A 25,000-nucleotide genomic window follows, 5' to 3' on the forward strand; every position below is an offset into this window, starting at 1 on the left:
TGTTTTAAGTGACCTGATTACTTTAATCAAACTTATAATACGGGTACGTGCAATTTTACACGTTTATTGTTTTAGGAGGCTTACTGTTAATTTTTACTCTGTATCTCATTATTGTAATTTCATTCAGTTTTTTTATTTTATCAAATTAATAAAAACAATTTTATTCACATTCATTCCTTGAGAAATTCTTTATCAATTTCCTGGAATTTCTCCGAATACTTAGAAGGAACTTCTATTTGTTTTAAATTATCTATTCCTATTTCTTCCTCAGTTCTGAAAAAAATAAAAAAACATTACTGGTAATATAAAGTTCCTTATTATTTATATTTATTATAAATAATTAAAATTAATTACCTGATTAGTATATCAATAACATTTTCACAGGCTAGCAAGGCAGCTTTATCTTTTTCCCACTTATGATACTCCCGAAGAATAACGTAAGCATTTTTTTCTCTGATTATTTCCCGCGCTTCTTTAGTAGCGCATAATTGACACAGCGCTTCCAAAATCATGGTTCTAATAAATGAAAATAAAAATAAAATTTTTTTTTTTTTAATTAACTAATTATTACTCTCAGGACCATCAAAATATATTTTTTACAGTGATTGGGACGTACACATAATTTTAAGGGGCACAACTAGTGTGACAGCCTAAAAAAAGGCGATTTTTGGGAATTAAAATAAAAAAAACTCCTGTATGAATTGTATTAAAATTTTAAGGGTATATTAATACATATTTTAAGAATATACAGTAAAATTTTTGAAGAAAAAAATTAAATATTTTCCGAGTTACACGCGATTTCCGGCGGCGCTAAAAAAAAGGTCCTCCACTGCTGCAGTGATTCCGGCCTTCTCCATGAATGAAACATAGAAAAAAAATTCTCGTTCAACTAGAAGATATTGTTCGTACAATGACCCTCGGTCGAAAAAAAATATCAAAAATTGACAAAATGGGAGCGTTTTTAAAAAAAAGTTGAATTTTACCCAAAATTTTGGTCGTTTTTGGCCTGCCAAAATTCGATTTTTGATCAGATCAAAAAACTGGAGAGTCATTGTATGGAGAACTATATCCAGAACATGCAGAAAAAAATTTAATAGTGATCGGATCATTTGTCTTCGAGTAATCACTGCAGCAAATTCGAAAAATGCTGTTTCGAGAAAAACGCGTTTAAAGATAAAATAATCCTATTCTTATTGCCGAGCGGCTATTTTTTAAATGGCTGTAACTCAAAAACTATTTAAGATATCGATTAAAAATTTTAATGTTATTTTTAAAGGTAGAACCTATCTAAATATAAAATCGATTTTTTGAAAATTTCACACTAGTTGTGCCCCTTAAATATTTAGAATAATTTTGACAATTGATATTAATATTAATATTAATATGAACAGCAATAATACATAGCAAGTAAGTAGTAATAGCGTATCAAACTTTTATAATTCATTATTGTTCATTTTCTACCAAGAAATTCATCAAAGCTACCAGCTGCTACTTATAAATTAGATTAAAAAAAAAATAATAATAATAAATATCGTTACCTGATGTCTACATCACGTTCTCGTTCTTTGGTAGCAGGTAAATATTGCAAATCAATTGGTAATTTATCATTATCTTCGTCATCAAATTCTTCTGGACCAGCCAAAGGCAATAATAAGTGCGAAAGAATGTCAACTTGATCGCTAAGAAGCCAAAGATGATTCTCAATATCAAAACAACAATTCTTAAGAGTTCCTACGATGCCACCTCGTCTCACCAAACTATCTTTGTACTCCACGAAAGGAAGAAGCTTGTGAATTATGAGAAGGTCTCGATCCATCAAACGACTGTTAAAAATAATCCTTATTTACAAAACAAATTTATTTATATTCTTAAAGTAAATATTAAACAACCTGACCTTCTGACAATTGGAGACTGACTTAAATTACTCAGCGTCGGTCCAAGATAATGAAGCTTAGCACCTTTCGTGTTATATTTATCAGCATAAGCAAATGCGTAAACAATTTTATCCCATTTGCAATCAGCTTTCTCAATAAGACTAACTATTCTATCAACCAGAGCCGCCGGTCTTGTCAGGTTTGACAGAATCATACAGCATTGATCTGCAAGTGAATTATCTTTGTCTAGAATAAAACTAGAAATTAAGTCAACCAGGTGTTAATAAAATAAAATAAAATAAATTTATCAATTCAGGGAATTTTTATTTAAATTGATGATCAGATAAATTACCTGAAGCAAACGCGAATAAGATTATCAGTAGGTCGTTGATTCAATTCACATTTAGAAGCCTCTGAAATAAGTAGCAAAGCTTTAGCACCAGCTTCATCACCAGATATATTTATCAGAGCACGTGCCGCATCTTTAGCAACCGCTAGTCTCTTGGAATCAACTTGGCAGAGTAAAATAAATTGTCGTAAAATTTCCGGACAGCTCAGAAGCATTTCTCTGCCTTTCTCTGTGTTTGTAAGACCTGTAATTACATTTGATTAATAAGCAAGCCTTGAAAAAGCATCACCTTCGATCATAATAATATTAATCAGTAGTAATAATAATAATAACGGTTAAAATTCTTACCAAGAATATTTTGTACAGCAACAGCTTGGAGATCAAGCCGAGCGTCGAAATTTAAATACTCAACCAGTTCTTTTAGCGAGTCCATTGTGTATAATATTTATATTTGACAATTATCATAAGCATCCACCAAAAGTAAGTGTACTTACTCCATTTAAAAACTCCAAAAAAAAATTATGTAGGTTTCTTGAAACGCTTTTGCTTATGATACCGCGTGTAACGATTACCAGCCAATCAAATTCAATTTTTCCCGTTATAACATCCGGAGCAGCGGCTCAGCGATTGGTCGGCTTGAAACTCAGGTCCGTATGAATAAGACAGCAGCGCCCCGGGATTTTATCGCACCAGCGCTCGGACGAGTCCATTTTTTCTAAAGGTGTGTCACGTATTTGAATTATTTTTTTTTTTTTTTTAGAATTCAGCCAAATAAACTTTTAAATAATGGCTTTTAAATAAATCACAGACGGTTAACTGATCACTGATGATCACATAAACTCAAACTAGGTGTTAAAAAACAATATAATTAAATAAAAATACGTAATATATATTAAGTACGTGAGGTTGATTGGTGAGTGTGTACTAAGACTCGAGCACATGATGATGCTTACCTACCCACAACTGAATTTGGACTCAACCTCATTCGTAATTGTCCCGACAGTTCACAATCGGTCACCTGCATGAACGGGTCTCACTTTCTGTTTGTAAGATGTGTCAAGATTTATTGTTGAACAAGGACTGTAAATTTTTATCAACTTTGAGTACATTTAAATTCTTGCTTAGTAAATTATTATTTGAATCACGTGAATTAAATATTTTTGCCGACGAGTTTAAAGTTAAGTTCAAGAGGTTATCATCAGGTAAGTGAAAAAAAAAAAAATAAAAATATATAATAATAAACCACGAAAAGCAAACCTCAAATCTAACAACTGAACTAAAAAAATGTGTGCTGTCTACTCTCTGCTCTGCGAAACTTTAAGTACTTAGTCATCGTTTTTATTACCTATTATTTATGTTTATTTTAGTAAAACAATTATCGAGTTATAATTTCTGTTGATCTGGACTATAGATTGGTGTGAGAAAATAATGAAAAAACGTGATTGGTGATGTACCTGGTGGAATTTAAAAATTTTAAAAAAAGATGACGAGGCGAAGCTCCGAGCTAAGATTGTGTTTTGTTGGAGTTAAATGTGCGATTGTAAATTAAGCGTAGGCAAATGAAAATAAAAAAAAAAAGGATGCAAAAATACAAATAATCATGATGATAATAATAATTGAGACGGTGATAATCTAATGCAATATGTACACTTGTTATGTTGTATCCATCGAGGCAACCAAAAATAGTTAACAGACTGTCAAAAAGGATTGTGGTATGCTCGTGAAACCGGTCGAGAGGCTTCCCCGCGTCGTTTGGCTCTCCTTGGCGACGACGCTTTTCGTCTTGAGAGTACTCGTGACGCATTTACTCAAGATTTTTAATTATTTTATTTTAAAACACACTCTAATTACCAGTGCTACAGTAAATAATAAATACTTTTTTAAAATATATTTATCGGATGACATAATTAAATAATTTTGCAAAAATTTAATTTTAAATAGTTTTATTTAATTATTAAAACGTTTGGTTACATTGTCTGTATGATTCATCCTTTTGGACTAAAAATACAGTGCAAATATAAGTACATCTACATATTTACAATAGATGAGTTAATCTTTTTATTTTTATTTCAATATTTTATTCATAATTAATCAAATATAATTTTTATTAAAATTAATTGGTGAAAAATTCAGAGATTAAAATAAAGTGAGTTTAATTATTGTTGCTGGCAGTCGGCAAAGAAAAAAAAAAGTCATATGTTTCAATGTTTATTTATTTATTTATATTTTTTTCATAGAATATCAGATAATAATTTTGTTGCCATTAACTGCACGACATACATAGCAATAAAATTGGCAACAAATTTAATAAAAATTCTCTAAACTGTTTACCAGTGTAATTATATTTGGTAAAATAGTTGAGGTTAGATATAACTTGTACAGTCATTGATCTATAAATTTTAAATCAACTTTACAGTATTTAATTAATTATATTATTTTTTATATTTACTTGTTTATTTTTTAGTGATACTCTGATGCTAATGCTATCAATGCTAGTAGAAAAAAAAAGAAAAATAAAAGATTATTGGTATATTTTTCTTTGGTTTTTAGAGTGGTGCAGTCAATTGTATGATGGTGTTGATTCTGAGCATATCAAGAGGCAGGATTAGTTAAACTTCCAGATAATTAGAGCCTCATATTTGCTAAAAAAATATACAGACAGCCGGATTATGTTTGCTAAAATAAAATAAAAATATTAAGTGTACACTTGAAAGCACTGCAAGACTGAAAACATCCAAGCTAAGCTGATAAATTTTAACATTATTATCAATAGAAAATTTATCCGAACTTTAAATTAATAATTAAATTTTTTTGCAATAATTAATTAATATTGATTGCCAATTTGGAGTTTAAATATTTAAAAATAAATATCTAATTTATCAAAGCAAGAGATTAGTTCCGCTTTCACTCGCACTGAGAAGTGCACCGATAAGCAGATAAAACTCTTCATCGATGAGTAGTCCCGCCCAATACGAGGCATACCACTATCATATTAATTTCATATATATATATATTTATATTTATATACATACATTAACATGTACATATAGGAAGAAATATTTATTCCACCTTTCATCTGTGTATAACCATTTTACGTTACATTTCATGCACCAAACTATTCACTTTCCAACGTTCCTCTTTATATTTATATACATATACGTAATATACATACATATCATATTATATATATATATATATATATATATATATATATATATATATATATATATATATATATATACATATAGTACGTACACAACACGGCTCAATCGACCGACTACGCGGCTGGCCCGTTCCCTTTTAATAATCTTCCCAGGAGCAAGCTCACTAATATTGTACATATATATTTATAATATTATAATATAAAATAGCAAAACGTCAATTAGTATTTATCGTCTTCGTCTCTTAGTCTTCTTTGTGGCACCGCGTTATATTATAAACACACCGTGATAATTCGCGAAATAATATAATATAACAGCGATGATTTTAAAATTGAAATGGAAGAAATAAAAAAGAGCGACAGAGAATGAAAGAAGAAATAAATAAAAGAAAATGATGATGACGGTAGGTGAGGTAGTGAGGAGTAGGAGTTAAATTTCAAGTAAAATGGAAGAAGAGAGACGAGGACAAAGAATTTAATGAGAGTATGTAGGTAGGGATGACCGAACAAGTTGAATTTAGTTTTTTAAGTAGGCGTATTACGTTAATTATTATAACTATAATGGAAAATAAATTTAAGTAAAGAAGAAATAAAATTAAAAATTGAAAGTACTCAATTTTTTTTTTATATTTTTCGGGTATATTCTTCGCTGATAGACACTAAGTCGATCGCGCAAATGTACGTACGCGAAAAATAACGAGTACTTTGGCAGTGATAAGCGCACAACAGTCGAATGTACAGACAGACGGGCGTTTTAGTGAGCTGTAGCGAGTAAAAGGTTTAGTTTGAGAGGGGCGCAGTCTCTAGCGTTAACATTTATGTGTATGTAATATTTAATACTTGGATTTAATGTTACTGGTAGTGGTGGAAGACTATGGAGTGTCATGGTACGCGCAGCGAGAAATTCTGATTCCAAGAGAAGGAGAGAATAAATATTGGGAGTTGGGTCCCAGTACAGGGTTAGGTTTAAATAGTAATTGTGGTAGTAGTTTAATATATATACATATCATGTTATACTGTATGTAATGTAATGTAGGATGTAGGTAATAGAATGAAATGTAATGAAAGAGAAGAGAAGGGAAATTTGTAGATGTACTGGTAAAAAATTAACAGTAGTGGTAGCGATACTCCATCTTTGTTTGTGATCGTCGTCAGCCAATGAGATTGGATTTCTCTGAGGAACCAGCCAGTAGCGTTTAACGACAGATACGCTAGGACCGCGCAGCTTGTCCGTGAAACGTATACGTGTCACTACCACCACTACTTGTGTGTATATTTAATGTACTACTACAACTACCGATGAAAATAAGCTGGCGTATGGAACGACAAACGCAATAACCCAAGAACAACCAACAGGATCCAAATGTTTGTTTTTTATTTTATAAAATAAAATCTAATATTTTATATTAAAAACTAACTGACCAGTTTATCGCGTAATTATTTATTAATTGGTTATTTATTTAGTGGGCCGAGTGTCTCACAATCACGGTTTTAGTCCGGAGTTTTAAGAACACGCGTTTTGTGCGACTTACCACCAAAATGCGGTTTTGCGCAGTTTCCATGACCCAGATTGACAATGGGGAGTTTGCTCGGTACACGGAACAGCTGTTGGCCGCGCTAACATGTCGGCCGGAGCAAGGAAGAGACGGCTTGGATATTTTGTTGACTGCGCGCGCCTCTTGGCGGCTTCGTACCTACAATTTTCAGGGCCGTAAATATTATTTTGTTGGTTGGTATATTACAATACATACTGCTTAAGTTTTAATATAATTATTATCATTATTATTATTATATATATCTATACTTACATCTTGTCTACCTGTACTGCATCACTTCACTTTTTTTTTTTTTTTTTTTTTTTTCTGCATCCATATAATACTTTTGTGTGTACGTAGAGAGAAGTCAAGTACAGTAATGAAAAAAAAAAAAAATAAAAAATAAAATTGAAAAATAATTAAAACCAGGGTAACATTTGTGTCTACTGCTGCCAACTAATGCTCGCGCATACGACTGGAGATAATTTTTTTATTTTATTTCTTCAAAAACTCACCGATGCCGCGCAAATTTCAGCGGATCTCCACAGCATTCACCAGAACAGAGCTGGTGAATTTTATTTATTAATTTTCCAGTACATAGATTTTTTTTTTTTTTTACTTAATTATCCATTAAATTAATTTATTATTATTGTAAGTATTTTGAAGAAAAAATACCTGATAATTTGAAAAATAATCAAGGGATTCCCTCCGAATTTTAGAGTGGAATGACCTCGTTGACAGGTGTGTGTTTTAAAATGACTATAAAAATAATCTTACGGCTGTTTTTATTATTTTTAGGTTAAAATAAACAAAACACAAGTATGATTGTTGATTAATAGTATTTTTTGTCGCGCAGGTATGAAAATAAATTGTTCATTACATCATAAGAATGACAAAGAATAAAGATACGGTTGGTAGCGCCGGGAGCCCGGCCACGACGGCGTCTCTCGGTACGTTCCTGGGGTTGTCCCCCTCCTGGGCGACGTCTCGCTATACACCACCAGTCAGTTCCTTGTTTGCCATACAAAATCCAATAGTTTGCCTTTGGTACTCCGAGCGTGCAAATAGACTTATACGCATAGAAAATTAATTTGCTAATTATTTTTCACACTGGAAATATTTTTATCTAAATAAACAGAGAATCTGGACTGTTGAGTAAACAATTAAAACTGTTGCTGAACAGCTGAGAAGGATAAATATTTATTTAATAAGACAAAAAAGTAAGGAAAATTGTGGTAAAAAATGGACGTGATGGGTTTAGGACACTGGTATTCACGTGGAGATAACGTTTATGTGTACGCCGCAAAGTTAAAATGCAAAAGAGTATAGTTATTTTCAGTTTAGTTGGTTTTTTAGCGTGTGGACGTGTGTGAACTGCTGGTGTGTGTACATGTATGCTGGACCGGCCTGTCTACGTATCACGACGTCTAATTTATTATTTGGTGTGTCTTTATAAAAAAAAAAAGACATTAATAAATTTTTAAAAAGTGGTTACTGCAGTAAAGAACAAGCCAACGTTTTTTTAATCAGCTTGTCGTCATCATCATCATCATCATAATAAATTGCCAGCAGCAACCAGCAGTTACGCGGTTATTTTTTAAAACACCAAGCGTTTTAGTAAATGTGTTACGTGTGAGGGTGTTGAGTCTCTTCTGGAGTGTTGGGATAAAAAAAAAGAGGTGTTGATCCAGGAGTCGTTAGTTGGTAGAGCTTCCTGCTGGTCGTCAAGGGATCCACACCTCAACCTTGTCGAGCCAGTAATTAACTACAAGCCAAGCAAGATTGTCTTCCTCGTGGTATGTAGTTATTTTCACTGGAGCACTACACCAACTAAATAAAAAAATATTAAAATATTAAAAAGTGTATATAACGGCTGTTACCGCGCGTTAAATGTGTGTAGTGTGTTATGTATTTACGAAGAATATATTGCGTAACGTCGACGGCCGGAAAACGTTCAACGCGTGTGGCATCACGGTGAACAAAAAATAATAACTATTATTTTTTAGATTACAATAAATACTATAAATATAAATATTTTAATTGTTTTGACAAATTTTATTTTTTTTTATTCAAGACTTTATCTCGTTCTCGTGCGCTCATAAACTACCACCACTGTGTGCTTGGAGAATTTTTACGCGTCCCTTTGCGCGCAGAAACCTACCTACTACTACTGGTACACGACTTGTACATCGTCAACACGGCGCAGAATAGCAGAAGCAGCAGCAGCAGCAGCAACACTAATACTAACAAGGGCGGCCCCCCTCAATATCTATCTCGTGTCTGCTTTGCCTTGTTCTCCACGATTCTGTCTATGTATATGTATATATTTATATAAATATATGTATACATATATGTATGAATTTAATGTATTAGTGAGAACGTTAAAGTTTCCTCGTGTGTGATCGCCCGCTTTGCTTTTGCCGGCAAATTTACTCCTACATTGTGTGTATATGTGTGTGTGTGTGTGTACGCGTTTATTCTTACTCACCACCCGGAGCACTGACTCTGATGACATACTCATCTTCTTGAACTCCTGGTGGCCGTAGTGTCATCCAGCTGTGAGTGAGATAGGATTGTTGCAATAAAACTCTGAATAATTAAATTCAAATAAAAAAAATCATTTTGAACGATTGAAATTGGAAAAAAAAAAAAAATAAAATAAAAATTGCGTGATTTTCTGAGGGAGTTTATTGGCGTGCTTCCAGATGGAAATTGGTAAATTATTTGGTTGTTTGTGAACAATAATTAGATATATAATTTAAGGATAATTGTTTTGTGTATTGAATTTATGTCTGCGTGGCTTGACTGTTTAATTTATTTTTATAAATTAATTTAATCGAGTAATTGATATAAAAACTAATGTAATTATTATTTAAATATGTTTCAGAGCTAGTTGATTCATCCGATTGTACCTTCATCTGATAGGTAAGTGTCTCGTTATTAATTTTTGACAATAAAATACTTTCTATACTTTCTCTTGGTTGCCAGACGAGTTTTTATTGTGCGTGTATGTGTTTTTTTTTCTTCTATTAAATATTGTTTTATAAACTATTTTATTGTTTCATACTGCATACTCTAATTTATTTTCTTAATCTTGTCTGTAGAATTTCCAATGTAATTTGAAATGAAACGAGCTCGTGGGGTGGACGAAGTAGCAACGACAGCAGGAGCAACACTAAAGCATTCTACATTGGGAGGAGGTGGAGGTTTAAACGTAGGTGGATTAGGAGGTGGTGGTGGTAGTGTTAATTTGGAGTATCACTCAACAACTGGATTAGGTGTTGGAATTAATTCTGGTCAAGCTGTAAGACCTATTACGTCTAAAGACATGCCAGGCAGCATACAGTTTGGAACTACCCAAACGCAACAGCCATATTCTGGGGCTATTGTTGTGCCCCAAGCGAGCCCATCGCCCGTCAAGGTAACATGCAATCTTTAGTTGTTGTTCTTAACTGTTGTTAATTTATGTTGCATTATCTATGGGAATTTTATAGTTTGTGTGTCAGTTTGATTTAAATATCAAGTTTATAAATGTATTAGATTAATTAATTAAAAAAAAAAAATTTAAAACATCCAAACCTTTCTCAGACTAGTAGCTTGAGCACCACGTGTAGTACCAATATCACTGAGATACTGCACAGTAATACTGGTCTGGGTGAAGGAGTTGGCTATTGGTTTTCAACACATAAACTTTTGTATAATTGCTCAGTTTATGTTATAATAATGAATTTCGATTTTTTAATTAGCAAATTGTCTAACTCTATTTTAGAAAATTTTCCATTTGTTCGAAAAAACAATTAGTTAAAAATTTATTATCACTTTAAAAAACCATTTAATATTTAATAGAGGTATAATATTTTGGTTTGGATCATTCAAATAATTTATAATTGGATTATTGCTACATCAAAATGTTAAAAAATCACCCTCTACACTGAGAAAAAAAAAATACTTTTACTCAATTAACAATTTCTTAGTTAAAGAAACTCGTTGACGATCAAATATTCTATTATTATTAATTATTAATTTCTGAAAGAAGAAAATCAATATTTATCTTTGGATAATAGATAAACAAAAGAATAGCTTTATTTAAATTAAGTAAAAATTATTTCAATCAATTTAGCAATTTCTTGAGCTAAGAATAAATATTCTTGAAAATTTTCAAGAACATAAATTCTTGTATCAAGAAAATTTTCTTAAGGAAGTACGAGCACCAAGACAACTTTTGATAAAAGGCTTGATTTTTTTTTAATATGAAGTTTAAATATGTCTAAACAAATTCCGAAAATTTGAAAGAGATTGTCCGATTATTTAAATAAATAATTAACTTTGAAGTTGAGCAATTTAACATAGGTCTTATGGGGTAACCTCCAAACATTGATAAATTTCTGTATTTTTCTCGTAAAACTGTTGGTGAATATTTTTAAAAAACTTATGGATGAAAGTAAATATATTAGTGATAAAGTTAATTAAAAAAAATTTACACTTGCCCGACTAATTAAAGTGTATTAATTAAAAGAAAAATAAATGCCGCCATTAGCCAATGTTAAATGTATATCTATATATTGAGAAAAAATATTTTTTTCAGTGTACAAAATAAAGAGTTAGACCAAATGCTAATTAGATCGTCGATTTGTTTGTTATTTTTATTCACTTTTTATTTATTAATATCACAGGTGCATTCTACGAGTGGAGCACCATTACCGCCTACACCCCCTGGTGGTGGTGTTGGAGGTGGATCTCAACAACAAGCATTTCAAAGGCTGAAAGTCGAGGATGCTCTCTCGTATTTGGATCAAGTTAAATACAAGTTCAGCGACCAACCTCAGGTAATTATTGAGTTTATAACTCGAGTTGATTAAAAATGATTTTATTTATTTAATTAATTTTTCTTTTTGCTGTTATGATTATTTAGGTTTACAATGACTTCCTGGATATTATGAAAGAATTCAAATCCCAGAGCATAGATACACCGGGAGTTATATCAAGGGTCAGTAATTTATTTAAAGGACATCCGGAGTTAATAGTCGGGTTCAATACATTTTTACCGCCGGGTTACAAGATAGAGGTTCATTCAAACGAGCAAGGTTTTGCTTTTCACGTTTCGGTGAGCATGCCGAGTCCAACGTCAACACATACGTCCACAATATCGCAGCAACACTGCACTGTTAACGTCGGTTCACCACCAGTAGCGAGTCCACCGAGTCAACCAGCAAAAGCACCATCAGTCCTTCATATAATGCAAGGAACTGGAAACATACATCACACGATGGCGAATAATGTTACAAATAATAGTTTGACTGTTCACGCGGCGTCTTCCCCACCGCCAATACAACCTTTTAATAATAATTCGCATATAAACGCGGCGCACGCGCAAATTGTCAGTCAAGCCCTGAGTCAAGCGCAGGACGGTGCTGTTCAGAATAGCGGCAGTGGACAGACGCCGCAGAATCAACCGGTCGAATTTAATCATGCCATCAACTACGTCAATAAGATTAAAGTGAGTAACTATTACTGAGTATATTTAAACTCTACGTCAAAGACAAACTAAATCGAATAATATTAAACGACGTATAACATTAAACAAATATGGATGTATATAAATTATATATATGTGTTGGCTTGTGGACATGGTTGTTCTAAAGTAAATATTTGTTGTATTATTTTTTTTCATAGCATCGATTTCAAGGCCAGCCAGATAAGTATAAACGCTTTTTGGAAATCTTACATACATATCAAAAAGAACAGCGACACCTGAAAGATGGCAATCATTTGGGTGGCGGAAGTGGCAGCGGTGGTGCTGGACCTGCTGGTAAACATCTTACTGAAGCGGAGGTCTACAGTCAAGTCGCCAAACTCTTTGAAAATCAAGACGATCTTCTTGCTGAGTTTGGACAATTTTTACCTGATGCTACGAATCAACAGAATTCATTGGTGAGTTGAATTATCTGTTAAAAATTAAAAAAACGCTTGATCCTAAAGGCGATCGCTGCCACTTCCCGCTAATTCTATAATTAAGTGCTCAAAATTGTACTAATTACGTTTTTGAGCTCTTTGAGCTCAAAAATATGATTTTCGTGTTATTTTGAGTTCTCCGAGCTCAAAAGTCTGATAGAAGTTTAATAAAACACTATTTTTTGAATTTTTGAACCACAATAATTTTTGAATAAATGAACCATTCAACGCATTTTTTCAAGCCTCATAAATAATTCTTAAGAACATGTAGGACAGAGAATATTCAAATTTTGGACAAAATACTGAGACGCTTTTTGACCAAGTAATTTTTGAACAAAAAATTATTAAACTTGGCAGGAGTATGTTAATAATAGTCTTTCGTAAATTGATTCTTTTATTTTTAAATTTAATCATTGAAAAAAAATAACAAAATGATAAATAAATAGATAGAGTTCGCGCGTAAAACTGCCTTATCTCCGGGCCCATCATATATTCAAGTAAATAAACTTTACTATAAAGAAATTACTCATAAACTTACAACCAATATAATCTTTGAGATTGATTTAATTTTTTGGTTAATCTTTACTTTAGTTTAGATTACTTATAAGACAGAATTATTAAAATGCAACTAGGTTTGAATAGAAAACTAATTATCAACAAAAAATTTCATTTACTATAGTAAATAAACTATAGTTTAATTTTTTTGAACAGTGTTGGGAGTATTGACAGTCAGCCTGATAATCTTCAGTGCATTTTATGTGTTTCAAATAAACAATCCGATATATTCAATTGGCATTTGTTATCACTATTCCAAACTGAATTACCGACAACAGACTGTAATACATGCTCTTAAGTTTCAATTGATTGAATTAGAAATTCCGAAGTAATTCCAAAAAAAAGCTTTTTTGGATTTTCTTTCGACAACGATAACTCACGAACAAATCAACCGATTTCGACCGAGCTGGCAGTGATCGACGTGGTTTTTTTATGTTAAGAGCTGATTATTTTTTTGAATCGATCGGTAAAGCCATTTCAAAGTTATTCCATAAAAACCACATTTTAAAAAAAATTTTGTTGTAGTTTATTTTTTTTTGAGATTTCTCAAAATCTAACGGTTCGAATCGGTCCAAATTATATTCAAAATCTAAGTTTGGCCAAGCCCTTTCGAATGGCGCCAACCGCGAAGAAATCAGTCAAGCCGTTCAAAAGTTATAAGAGGATCACATACATACATACATACATACATACATACATACATACATACATACGGACATCATGACGGAAACTTCCCGGTTTTTTTAAATTTTCAATTTTCTTAGTGGGAAATTAAAAATTTATGTATCAATCAATTGAAAAATAAAAAATAAAATTGATAAAATATAATTTGATTCTAATTTTTCCTAGTCTGCTATGTTCCAGGGGAATAAAACCGCAGCGGTTAACGATCACAGTACGATCGTTAAAAAACCGCTAGGACCTAAAGCTTCGTACAACAATGCGGGTAACATACCTCGGGATCATCGAGGAGATGCTGTTGGTGGGACAGTGGTTAATCTTGATCGTGATGGAAGAGATCATCGTGATCGAGATCGTGAACGTGATAGGACTGGAATCAGGGATATAAATAGTAGTCAAAAATTCGGTCACAATGCCGGTCAGTTGAAGAGGAGTCCATCCTTCTCGACGTCTGTGTCGACGGGGAATTCTCACCATGTACCTCATGGACCACCTCCACTTAAAAAACACAAACTAACGGCGTCTGCTCGTGATATAACCATCGCTGAGGCCGGAAAATATGGTTCTCTAAGTGATTATGCGTTCTTCGATAAAGTTCGCAAACACTTGAAATCAACTGAAGTTTATGACAATTTTTTAAGATGTTTGGTGATATTTAATGATGAAGTTATTTCTAAATCGGAAATGGTATTATTGGTGACACCGTTTCTCGGTAAATGTCCCGAACTTTTTCGGTGGTTTAAAGACTTTCTTGGTCACTTACCGGAATCGACTGGTGTTACGTCGTCGAATTCCACTAGTGGGGTTAATATTGAGGCTCTTCCTAATAAAGTTGTTAGAAGTCATCAGGATCGTCCTCAAGGTGACCTCGCTATGGAAATCGATTACTCGACGTGTAAACGATTAGGTGCCTCTTATTGTGCATTACCTAAATCTTATATTCAACCCAAGTGTACAGGTAGAACCGAACTTTGTAAAGAAGTGCTCAATGATACCTGGGTATCGTTCCCAACATGGTCGGAGGACAGTACATTCGTCACATCTAGGTAAATATATATTTATTTTTATTTTTTATTTTTTTTACAATGAAAATTAAGTTTTAACAATAAAGTTAGCCGACGTTTTTAATTTTTTTTTCTCATTAAATTACAACTAAAAAATATTTTTTTTAAATTGCACTTGTATTTTTTTAATTTTTTTACAAATGACATTTTATTTTTCTGAGATAATTTTTTCAATAGAAAAAAATTATAAAAATTTTTAGATGTCGGCTAATTTAATTTTCATAATTAAGTTAGTCGACATTTCAAAATTTTTAGAAATTTTTTATTGAAAAAATTTCAATTTAACAATTGAAAAAAATTTCACATGTAAAAAACTTAAAAAACTATAAGTGCAATTTTTTAGAAATATCTTTTTAATTGTAATTTAATTAATAAGAAAAAAAAAAAAAAAATTTTTAGACGTTTACTAACCTGAGTGTTATTTTTTTTACATCGCCCTATTTAGTGTGCTGTATTTTTATTTATTTATTTATTTATTATTAGAAAAACTCAATACGAAGAAATAATCTATCGTTGTGAAGACGAAAGATTTGAGCTTGACGGTGTAATAGAAACGAATGCAGCGACGATAAGAGTGCTGGAAGGTGTTAAAAAAAAGATGAGTAGGTTGTCCCAAGAAGATTTACAAACATTCAAACTCGATGACAATCTCGGTGGTTTGTCGCCAACGATACACCAGCGTGCAATCAAGCGAATATACGGGGACAAAGCAGCGGATATAATCGATGGACTGAAGAAAAATCCAGTTGTGGCTGTACCTGTAGTGCTCAAGAGATTGAAAAATAAGGAAGAGGAGTGGCGAGAAGCGCAAAAGGGTTTTAATAAACTCTGGCGAGAACAAAATGAAAAATTCTACTTAAAATCCTTGGACCACCAGAGCATTAATTTTAAACAAAACGACCTCAAAGCTCTCAGGTCTAAGAGTCTTTTTAATGAAATAGAAACTCTGTATGATGAGGTACTAGTTTGTTTTATTAAATAAGTACTAATATTTTAAATATTTAATTACCTTATTAATATTTACTTATTTTGTTTTTTTTTTTTTTTTGTTTACTTCAGCGGCACGAGCAAGTGGATGATACAAGTAGTGAAAGCCAGAATAATGGCGGACCTCACTTGGTGCTAGCCTATAAAGACAAATCAGTGTTGGATGACGCGGCAAATTTACTGATTCATCATGTAAAAAGACAAACTGGAATACACAAAGAAGAAAAGAAACGAATTAAAATTCTTCTCAAGCATTTCATACCTGATCTCTTTTTCCATCAACGTCAAGAGTTGAGCGACGATGAGCGCGACGACGATGGTAAATTATATTTATATTTATTTATTTTTAGTAGATTTCATAGAAATCTAACTATTGCATTGGTCCTTATAATGAAAATTTTGCTATATTCCGACATAACTCGACGAGCTGAGTCAGAAAATACATATGGTTCAAAAGTTTATATATGTACTAGCTGTTACTCGCCCGCTCCGCTGGGCGCTGTATAGAATTGCATATTTAGATCAAGACTTGAAATTTAATTAGAGTATTGTTTTGACTTGCACAGATTCCCAATTATATCGAATTGGCATCCACCTTTTATCCATGTAATTATTCTAGCTCATATTCATTGTAACTTTCAATGTGCAATCATTATAACATTCCCGTGTCTTTCTTACAAAAATTAATAATTGATATGAAAAAAAAAAAATTTGTAATAAGCATTGAAAGTTTCAGTTAAAGAAATGGCAGGTCTCATAAGTGAAGAAATCTGCCTAGTATATAAACATAATCAATAGAATTAAAAAATTTATTTTAAACAAATGACAATCGAATAGAATAATTGCATCTGAAAGCCTTTTTAAATAAGCTTTAATTTGACTACCATATCATATGTGTAGTTTTAAAATTATGTCTTATTCCGCTATGCCAATTATGAAATTTGCTATTGCACTGGTTTTAGTATTTTTCCGTCAATATATACACGGAAAAAAATAAACTGTAATAAATAACAGTCGATTTATAATAAGTAATGATCAACTACTAAAAATTACCATTTCAAACAGTAAAATCGTGATTTTACTATTCGCTATATAATATTTACCATTTAAACGTTACAATTTACTCTTTACGTGGAAGAAAATACTATTTCAAACAGTAATATTCGCTATTTAAATGTCTAAAATGTTAACGTATAATAATTAAGAATTCAGACTTTGATATTTATCATTTGGTACCTAAAAAATGATCGCAATGATATGTAAAAAGTATAAAATAAAGTTAGTAAATTTCTAATACAAGCAACGTCAATATTTACAAAGTAAAATGGTAAATTTTAAGTGCAACGCTAAAAATCAAACTGTAATTATTGACTTGCTTGGATTGGTAAAATGTATATTTTAAAAGTATAATTTTTACTGTTTCAAATGTTAAATTCTCCCAGAGTGAGACCCCCTTCTCTTTTATCTGAGTTCCCCTTCTCTTCATAATATGGACTATATATTGAAATGGCAATTTTTACTGTTTGAAACTGTAATTTTTTAAGGCGAAAGAGTCGTTATTTACTATAGTGAGAGCTACTAATCACTTATTTTGGATATTAAATTATAAATTGTGGCTTTTATACTTTTTACATTAAGTTCTGTAATATTTATATTTTTGCCACCCCGATGTCCGCTTTACTGTTTGAAACTATAAAAATTAACCGGAATCTGAGTGAATATTACAGTTTACTTTTTTCCGTGTATTTTTGTCGATTGCATAGAAGTTAAAAGCCCTAGTTTTGTATACAATCCTCGTTATATTTTTTTTTCTATTCATGATAAAATCTACTTCTATTTCGGCTGCCGAATGGTATTTTTTTTTTATTTATATGCTTATTGTCTTTAAAAAAAAAAATAATATCAATGATTACAGACGAAAAAGAAGAAACAAACGCCACGCCATGTGGGAGCGGCTCACAAAGTCTTACCTCGTCGACGTCGCCAATTGGCGGTCTTCAAGGTACAAGAAATAAAACATCACAGTTACCACCAAATTCGTCAATTAAAATAGAACCAGATGTTAAGCTACCTATTCATGCATTATCGACTGATCCTGAGGAGGCTTACACGCTATTTATGGGAAGTAATAGCTGGTATCTATTCCTGAGGTTACACCAGATACTTTGTGAGAGGCTGACGAAAATGTATGATAGAGCAGTAGCACTTGCTGAGGAAGAATCCCGGTATAAACAGCAGAGAAAGGAGAGCACTGCTGTTGCATTGAGGTTAAAACCAAAGAGTAAGTATACGTCACTGCCATTATCTGTTACAAGTACTTCTGTTCACTGGAACGTACTGATTATTTTTAATTCATATAATTAATTATAAACTTTCCCAATCATTGGTCACGCCTCATTTATTTATTTATTTATATATATTTTTTTTTTAATTTTTAGGTGAGGTTGAAATAGAAGATTACTATCCAGCCTTTCTCGATATGGTGAAGAATGTACTCGACGGTAACATGGAAAGTACGGTGTACGAGGATTCACTCCGGGAAATGTTTGGTATCCACGCGTACACAGCCTTTACCTTGGACAAAGTCGTTACCTACGCTGTACGACAGGTAAGAGTCGTTAGTAAATTAAAAGTTTAATTACAACGGTAGTTATTATGCGGGTTCTCGTTAAAATAGACTGATATCAAAGTAAATTAATAGATGCCTATGGTAGTAAATGGTATAGTTATCGCGTGACGTTCAGTGACATTGCCCATACCATCTGGCTGATTGGAAAGTCTATTTAACTACACTATTATCGGGCTATCATTACGATAATTTATATGTATTTTTTTTTATGTGCGCAGTTGCAGCATTTGGTGGCTGACACAATATGTCAACAGTGTATGGATCTGTTTCAACGCGAACAGCGTCAACCTAAGGAGAATAGCGGAGCTGGCGGTCTTTGTACTACAGCTTGCCTACGACTACCCGCTGAAATGGCTTATCAAAGGCGAGCTGAAAAAGCCATGGCCGAGGAAAATTGCTTCAAGATATATATTGTGAGTATTTATAGAAGTTTGATAACTTTAATAGAAGTTGATATTGTTTTTATTATTCACTTTGGATAATTAATATTTACTAACAACCTTGCAGTCACTAGACTGCCGTGACTTGCAAATTATATAAATGAAATTTTGCTTTATTAAATAATGACTTTTGTTAAATTGCACTGTATTTTCTTGAATATTGACGTTTTTAAAAATATAAGCTCATCCCGATGTTACACTCTTCAAGAGCTTTCATTTGAGTACCCACATGCATTTTTGATATATTTTTCATATATACATATATGTAATATATATAAATATATGAAAAATTGATGTGGGTACTTAAATGAAAGGTCTCAATGAGTGTAATGTGATGGTAAGCTTATATCTTTAAAAATATCATTAGGTGACAAGATTCAATGTCATTTCTTAACTATTGACGTTTTTAAAGATATAAGCTCATCTCGATGTTACACCCATCAAGACCTTTTATTGGAGTACCCATATGCATTTTGATATATTTTTCATATATACATATATGTAATATATATAAATATATAAAATATATGAAAAATTGATGTAGGTACTCAAATGAAAGGTCTGGATGAGTGTAACATCGGGATCAGCTTATATCATTAAAAATGCTAATAATTAAGAAAGTATATTGTATTTTGTCAATTTATGATATTTTTAAAGATATAAGCTCATCGCGATGTTATATTCATCAAGAGCTTTCATTTGAGTACCCACATGCATTTTGATATATTTTTCATATATATATAGGAAAAATTGATGTGGGTACTTAAATGAAAGGTCTCGATGAGTGTAATGTCGGGGTGAGCTTATATCTTTAAAAATGTCAATAGTTCACAAGATGCATTTATCATAATAAATCGACTATCCTAGACGCAAAATTTTTCTTACTCTTTTAATAATATAGATTAATCATACTGAGTGAATAAATAGACAAATAAGGTGTGTTCTAATAACAAATAATGATAATTTAATTGATATTGCAGTACAAGAAAGAGTGTAAAATGACTATTGAATTATTGGATACGGAAGGCGAGGAAACGGCTGATGGTTGTAACGAGAAAGAAAGAGAGGATGTAAATACTACTGAAAAATGGTCAGCGTATCTTGACAGATTCTCGACACCGGTGGCACAACCCAGTCCGAAGGAAACGTCGTCATCACCGAACAATGAGCTAACCACCAATCATCCTGTGAGTAGCGACCAGGCAGCAAGGGGGGGAAGGGGCAGAAAGCGCAAGAACACTGACATTAATAAGAAGGTATAGGATCCACGACCCCTTATCATCAAATCATTGCCGCCATTGTAGCTTGCATTCGTTCGTTTATCCCGTAATTGTGAATTGCAACCGACAATAAGTAATCACCAAGAATTTAATTCGTCTTAAAAAGAAAAGTTTTAAAATAAGTGAACGCCTACCATCACCATTACCAACGAACATTTATAATTTATTCTAATCTGATTCTTTCGACTATCGCATCGCTCACATACTTTGCTACGATATTATCTATTATTCAGAATGGCATTGCCGCCAGTATTATCAGTTTATTTTATTTATTTTCATGTTCTAAAGTTTCTTTATTTTATTATTTTATTTTAGTTTTTAAATAATATAAATTTTTAATTCATAACTTCAAATCAAGGATTTCATTATCTAGTTTGTAAATCGCGATTAAATATTTAACAATCATCAGCTTTCAGTAAAACTAAAACTGGTAAAAGTACTAACTGTAATTGTCATATGTTATCAGTTATCAGTTATATTTAAATTTTCATAATTTTTCATGTTTATCATTTCATCTAAATCCAACCCTCGGCATTCCGGCCTGTGCTTTCTTGCCCCTCTTTTTTTTTATTATTATTTTTTTTTAATTATAATTATTTACTTTTTTTTACGTACATACATATTTTTTTTATTTAAATATTTAAGACCAATAATTTTTTATACCATTACTTTTTTTTTTTTTAACTTACATTTAATAAAAATTGATGCTGATTACGTTCGATTGTCTTCAATCGACAGCCAATTTGATAGATCTTCAGTATCATTATTTTCTCACGTTTTTATTTAACGCGAACAATCACACTTAAAAGTAAAAATAACTTCCAATGTTATACTATTATTTAATCTAACAAAAATTAATTTTACATAAATTGTCGTTGATTAACTGTACGACAATTACAATTGTCATTGTCTCTGGTGTTTTGGTGATTTTTTTATGTTCTACTAATCTTACTGTTGTACACATATCTAAGTAATTTTTTAACATCAAAAGTACTATAAAACAAGAAAAAAAAACAGTATTTCTTTTAGTTAATTAAACAACTTTTCTATTTTTAAAAATGTACTATTATTTTTTCTAAAGCTACTGTTTACTTTCTGACGCCAATTGAAATCTGTTTTTAAATTTCAATGGAGCATGTATGAAAAAAAAAAAAAAAAGGAGTAATTTATATTGAAGGTGGTAATAATAGGATTCACACGGGATATTTTAATTTTGTGCATGGATAATCAAAGTCTTTCGACACATTGCACTTGTGTTAATTTAGAAAACTACAACACTCGTGTGAATGAAAGATATAATAAATTTTTAAGTTTAACACGTTTACCGTTAGCAGTGTCAACGACCGGTAAATATTAATATTGTCAATAATCATATATTTAAATATAAGGTCTATAATAATTTACGGTAATCGTGTTAAATAATAGCAACGCGTTTTTCTTACGTGCAGTTAAACTAAAAAAAAAAATGTAATTACTTGCATATATTTTACTATTATTATTATTTTTGTCATAATTATTATAAAATACTTTGATACGTTGTGAGAGGTCAGTGTAACGAGTCGGAAACAATTCACTATTGATGAGCGAGCCAGGCAAGCGACAACCGCGTGAGATTGACTGTGACTTTCAAATAATATATAAACTATTTAAATATACATATATATATTGACAAAAATATATATAAGTGTGTATAGATGTATTAATTGAGCGTAAGGATTTGTGTATATATGTGTTTATAGATATATCTATATATATATACATTTAATAATTAATAATTAAAAGGATAATAATTAATATTAATGTACATAGTTTTTTTTATACGTATCGCGCTAATTCCATTTAGGGTCTGACTCTTTGTTATTAATAAGCGGGTTATTATTAATTATTTTTAACAATCTCTTCGGATGATTTATTAAATCACGAACAGTTTGTTGTTGTATAAAATATATAAATAAAAATATCGTTAGATAAAAATGGTAAATAATTAAGAAAAAGAAAACGTCTTGTGGATTTTACATCGTTAAAATTGTATGAAAATATTTTTTTTACGCGAAAATGTGTGACTAGATAAAACTGAAAGCAAATATTAATGAAAAAAAAAAAAAAATTATTTAAATTACAATATGGCAATATCTCAAAGATCTCAGCAATGTTTTTTTACACTTTTTTAAGTGCAACTAACTAAAAGCTTAAAAGTTTAAACAAATAATAAGTAACTGAAACAAAAGATAAAAAGTTCAAAGTAAATTTATAATAAGTTATAAAATTTTTCATGTTAAGTAAATTAATAATTTGTACAAAGTTGTGACACGAGAGTGGCCGTGTCAAGTGATAAATTGACATTTCGATAAAAAGAAAAATCAACTAGTAATTTTAAACACGAAGCAAGAAAAAAATCATTTTTTATATTTAACTTTAATCAAAATTATTTAATGGTTAATGGTATTAGTTTTAAAAAATATTACATCGGTATGTTTAAATTTTGCGTTATATTAATTTGTCTAAAAAGAATTCTTTTTAAAACAGCCACTGTATTTATAGAGCATAAATAATAGTCGTTAATTTTATAAATTCGAGCCATTTGTATTTACAATGATTGGAAACAAGAAAAAAAATTTTTATTTATTTTTCTATACTTTTTTTTCTGTTGATGCATCAAACGCACGTTAAATCCGTCTGAGTGTGGCGTAAAAAAAAATGTACTCGTTGAGAATTTACTTAGAGTGAAATCTAAACGCAAAAACGTTTGTTCAGTTGATATAAAAAAATATAAAAATAAGAAAAAAAAGTTATGTAAAGTTTTTGTCTTGCATACCTGCCGCAGGTCGTGCGGGATAATTGGCAAATAAGAACTCGCTGTCTTGCCTAGCAATGAGACAAATGAATATAAATCTACTTCTAAGTAAAATGATAAAATTATCCGTGTAAATAGATAAATATAATATTATTATTAATAAGATAAAAAGTAATAATAATTTCTAACTAGCTTACGAGAAACTAGATTAAAAGCAACAGAAACAAAATATTTAAGCAAAAGATAAAAGAGATTATTAAAAAAATTTGTATGAATTGCCGCGTAGACTTCTCCGAATGCCCAGAACCTCATTGAAGACACTTGTAACATATTTTCATCGAGACTAGTCCATCGTCCGTAATATTTCGACGTTATGTCAATGTTGTGTATCTACGAAAGTAATGAACGAATGAATGAATGAAGAAATTCGCATCTCCCAACCCTTTCACGATAATCCCTTTATATAAACGAATTTTAATCTCTATATATATATAATAAGAGTATATATATATTTTGTAACTGTAACTGTATATGACTAAATGATATATACATCAATATAAATATATATATATACATAAATGAAAATGATAAACAATATTGTATAGAAGAGAGATATTGAAATACATGAACGATGCTTTTAAAAAAACAAATATATATTTATCGTCTAACATCATTTTTGTACCACTAAATATGTTGCTTTTTGATCGTTCTCATTTTTTTTTACTGCAATTTGCTATCAATTTTTTTTTAATTTTATTTTTTTTTATTTGCAACTGACAAACTTGCCGAAGCTTTACTTTGCTAAAATTTAATTTATATCCTCGCTTTTATCTTTACATTCCTTGATTTTAAAAATAATTCAGATTATAAATTTCAATAGCCTATTTATTTAAATTAATTAAATTATTTATAACAATAATATTAATAATAATTATAGTATTAATAATAATAATAATAATAATAATAATAATATATCTCTTTTCTAATATAATAATGAAAAAAAAATTTAAGCAGTTTAGTTTTATTTTTTTTTTCAAGATAAATAAAAAAAAATTTTTCAAATAATCGACCAGCGAAGATTGAATGGAATTAAGTGAGCCTTATAAATCAATTGTACTGAATTAAAAGCCTTTATTAAAAAGAATAATATAAAGCGAGGAAAGGAGCATGGTCTCGTTAAATTATCAAGTAGGTGCATTTAAAACACTTGCACCGATATACAAATAATTAATTAGGTGCACTCCGATTGATTGATTGATTGATTGATTGAATATTTTTTATTTACTTTATTCATTCTGTACATTATTATTATTATTATAATTTTTAATTAATTATTTAATAATTTTATTTTATTAGAAGAATTGCATCAAACGTTAATAAAAAATCGGCCGGGTCTACGTACGAAGTTGACGGTTTCCTAAAAAATGTCTCGATGAAAATATGAACTATTTTTTTAAATCAATTATTATTAAAAAAAATATATATATTTATACGTCATATTCATACTTACATGTATAAGTGGCAATTCGATAAATTTAAGATATTTAAAACCTTCGTTCTAGACCCTTCCGATTAATGAGGAGCACGTTAATTCTCAACTGATGATTAATGCTAGTTTAATTATTTATTATTTTACTATTCTTCTGCATTTAAATTTAATATATTTACAACTTAACTTTCTGTTGACAATGGAATGCTTA

At 30.8% G+C, this 25,000-nt stretch overlaps 2 protein-coding genes across 10 annotated transcripts; one reads left to right on the plus strand and one right to left on the minus strand.

The window, feature by feature from the left end:
- Positions 1-111: 111 nt before the first annotated feature.
- On the minus strand, positions 112-3,290 carry LOC123273541 (protein HGH1 homolog). The gene is made up of 7 exons (XM_044740964.1): positions 3,177-3,290; positions 2,572-2,938; positions 2,227-2,467; positions 1,895-2,131; positions 1,539-1,823; positions 355-516; positions 112-273 (listed from the first exon to the last, which is right to left on the minus strand). Exons 2-7 carry the CDS (start codon positions 2,654-2,656, stop codon positions 171-173), a joined length of 1,113 nt encoding a protein of 370 aa, XP_044596899.1. The 5' UTR covers positions 2,657-2,938; positions 3,177-3,290; the 3' UTR covers positions 112-170.
- Positions 3,237-20,482, plus strand: LOC123273540 (paired amphipathic helix protein Sin3a-like; the record flags this gene model as incomplete). 9 transcript variants are annotated; one of them, XM_044740960.1, is given in 13 exon segments in its annotated part: positions 3,237-3,425; positions 9,806-9,843; positions 10,023-10,339; positions 11,592-11,744; positions 11,831-12,415; positions 12,592-12,849; positions 14,275-15,152; positions 15,654-16,128; positions 16,230-16,476; positions 18,073-18,438; positions 18,596-18,765; positions 19,005-19,199; positions 20,207-20,413. In XM_044740960.1, coding segments are annotated over 11 exon segments (3,831 nt in total), but the record flags the coding sequence as incomplete, so codon positions are not given.
- Positions 20,483-25,000: the final 4,518 nt, after the last annotated feature.

This window comes from Cotesia glomerata, unplaced genomic scaffold, assembly GCF_020080835.1.
Source record: "Cotesia glomerata isolate CgM1 unplaced genomic scaffold, MPM_Cglom_v2.3 scaffold_104, whole genome shotgun sequence".
Classification (NCBI taxonomy): Eukaryota; Metazoa; Arthropoda; class Insecta; order Hymenoptera; family Braconidae; genus Cotesia; species Cotesia glomerata.

Coding starts and splice junctions, on each gene's coding strand:
- LOC123273541 (XM_044740964.1), bottom strand. CDS start 2,656: ATGGACTCGCTAAAAGAACTGGTTGAGTATTTAAATTTCGACGCTCGG. Junction 2,132..2,226: donor CTTATTCGCGTTTGCTTCAG/GTAATTTATCTG, acceptor CTTAATTTCTAG/TTTTATTCTAGACAAAGATA. Junction 517..1,538: donor GAACGTGATGTAGACATCAG/GTAACGATATTT, acceptor TTCATTTATTAG/AACCATGATTTTGGAAGCGC.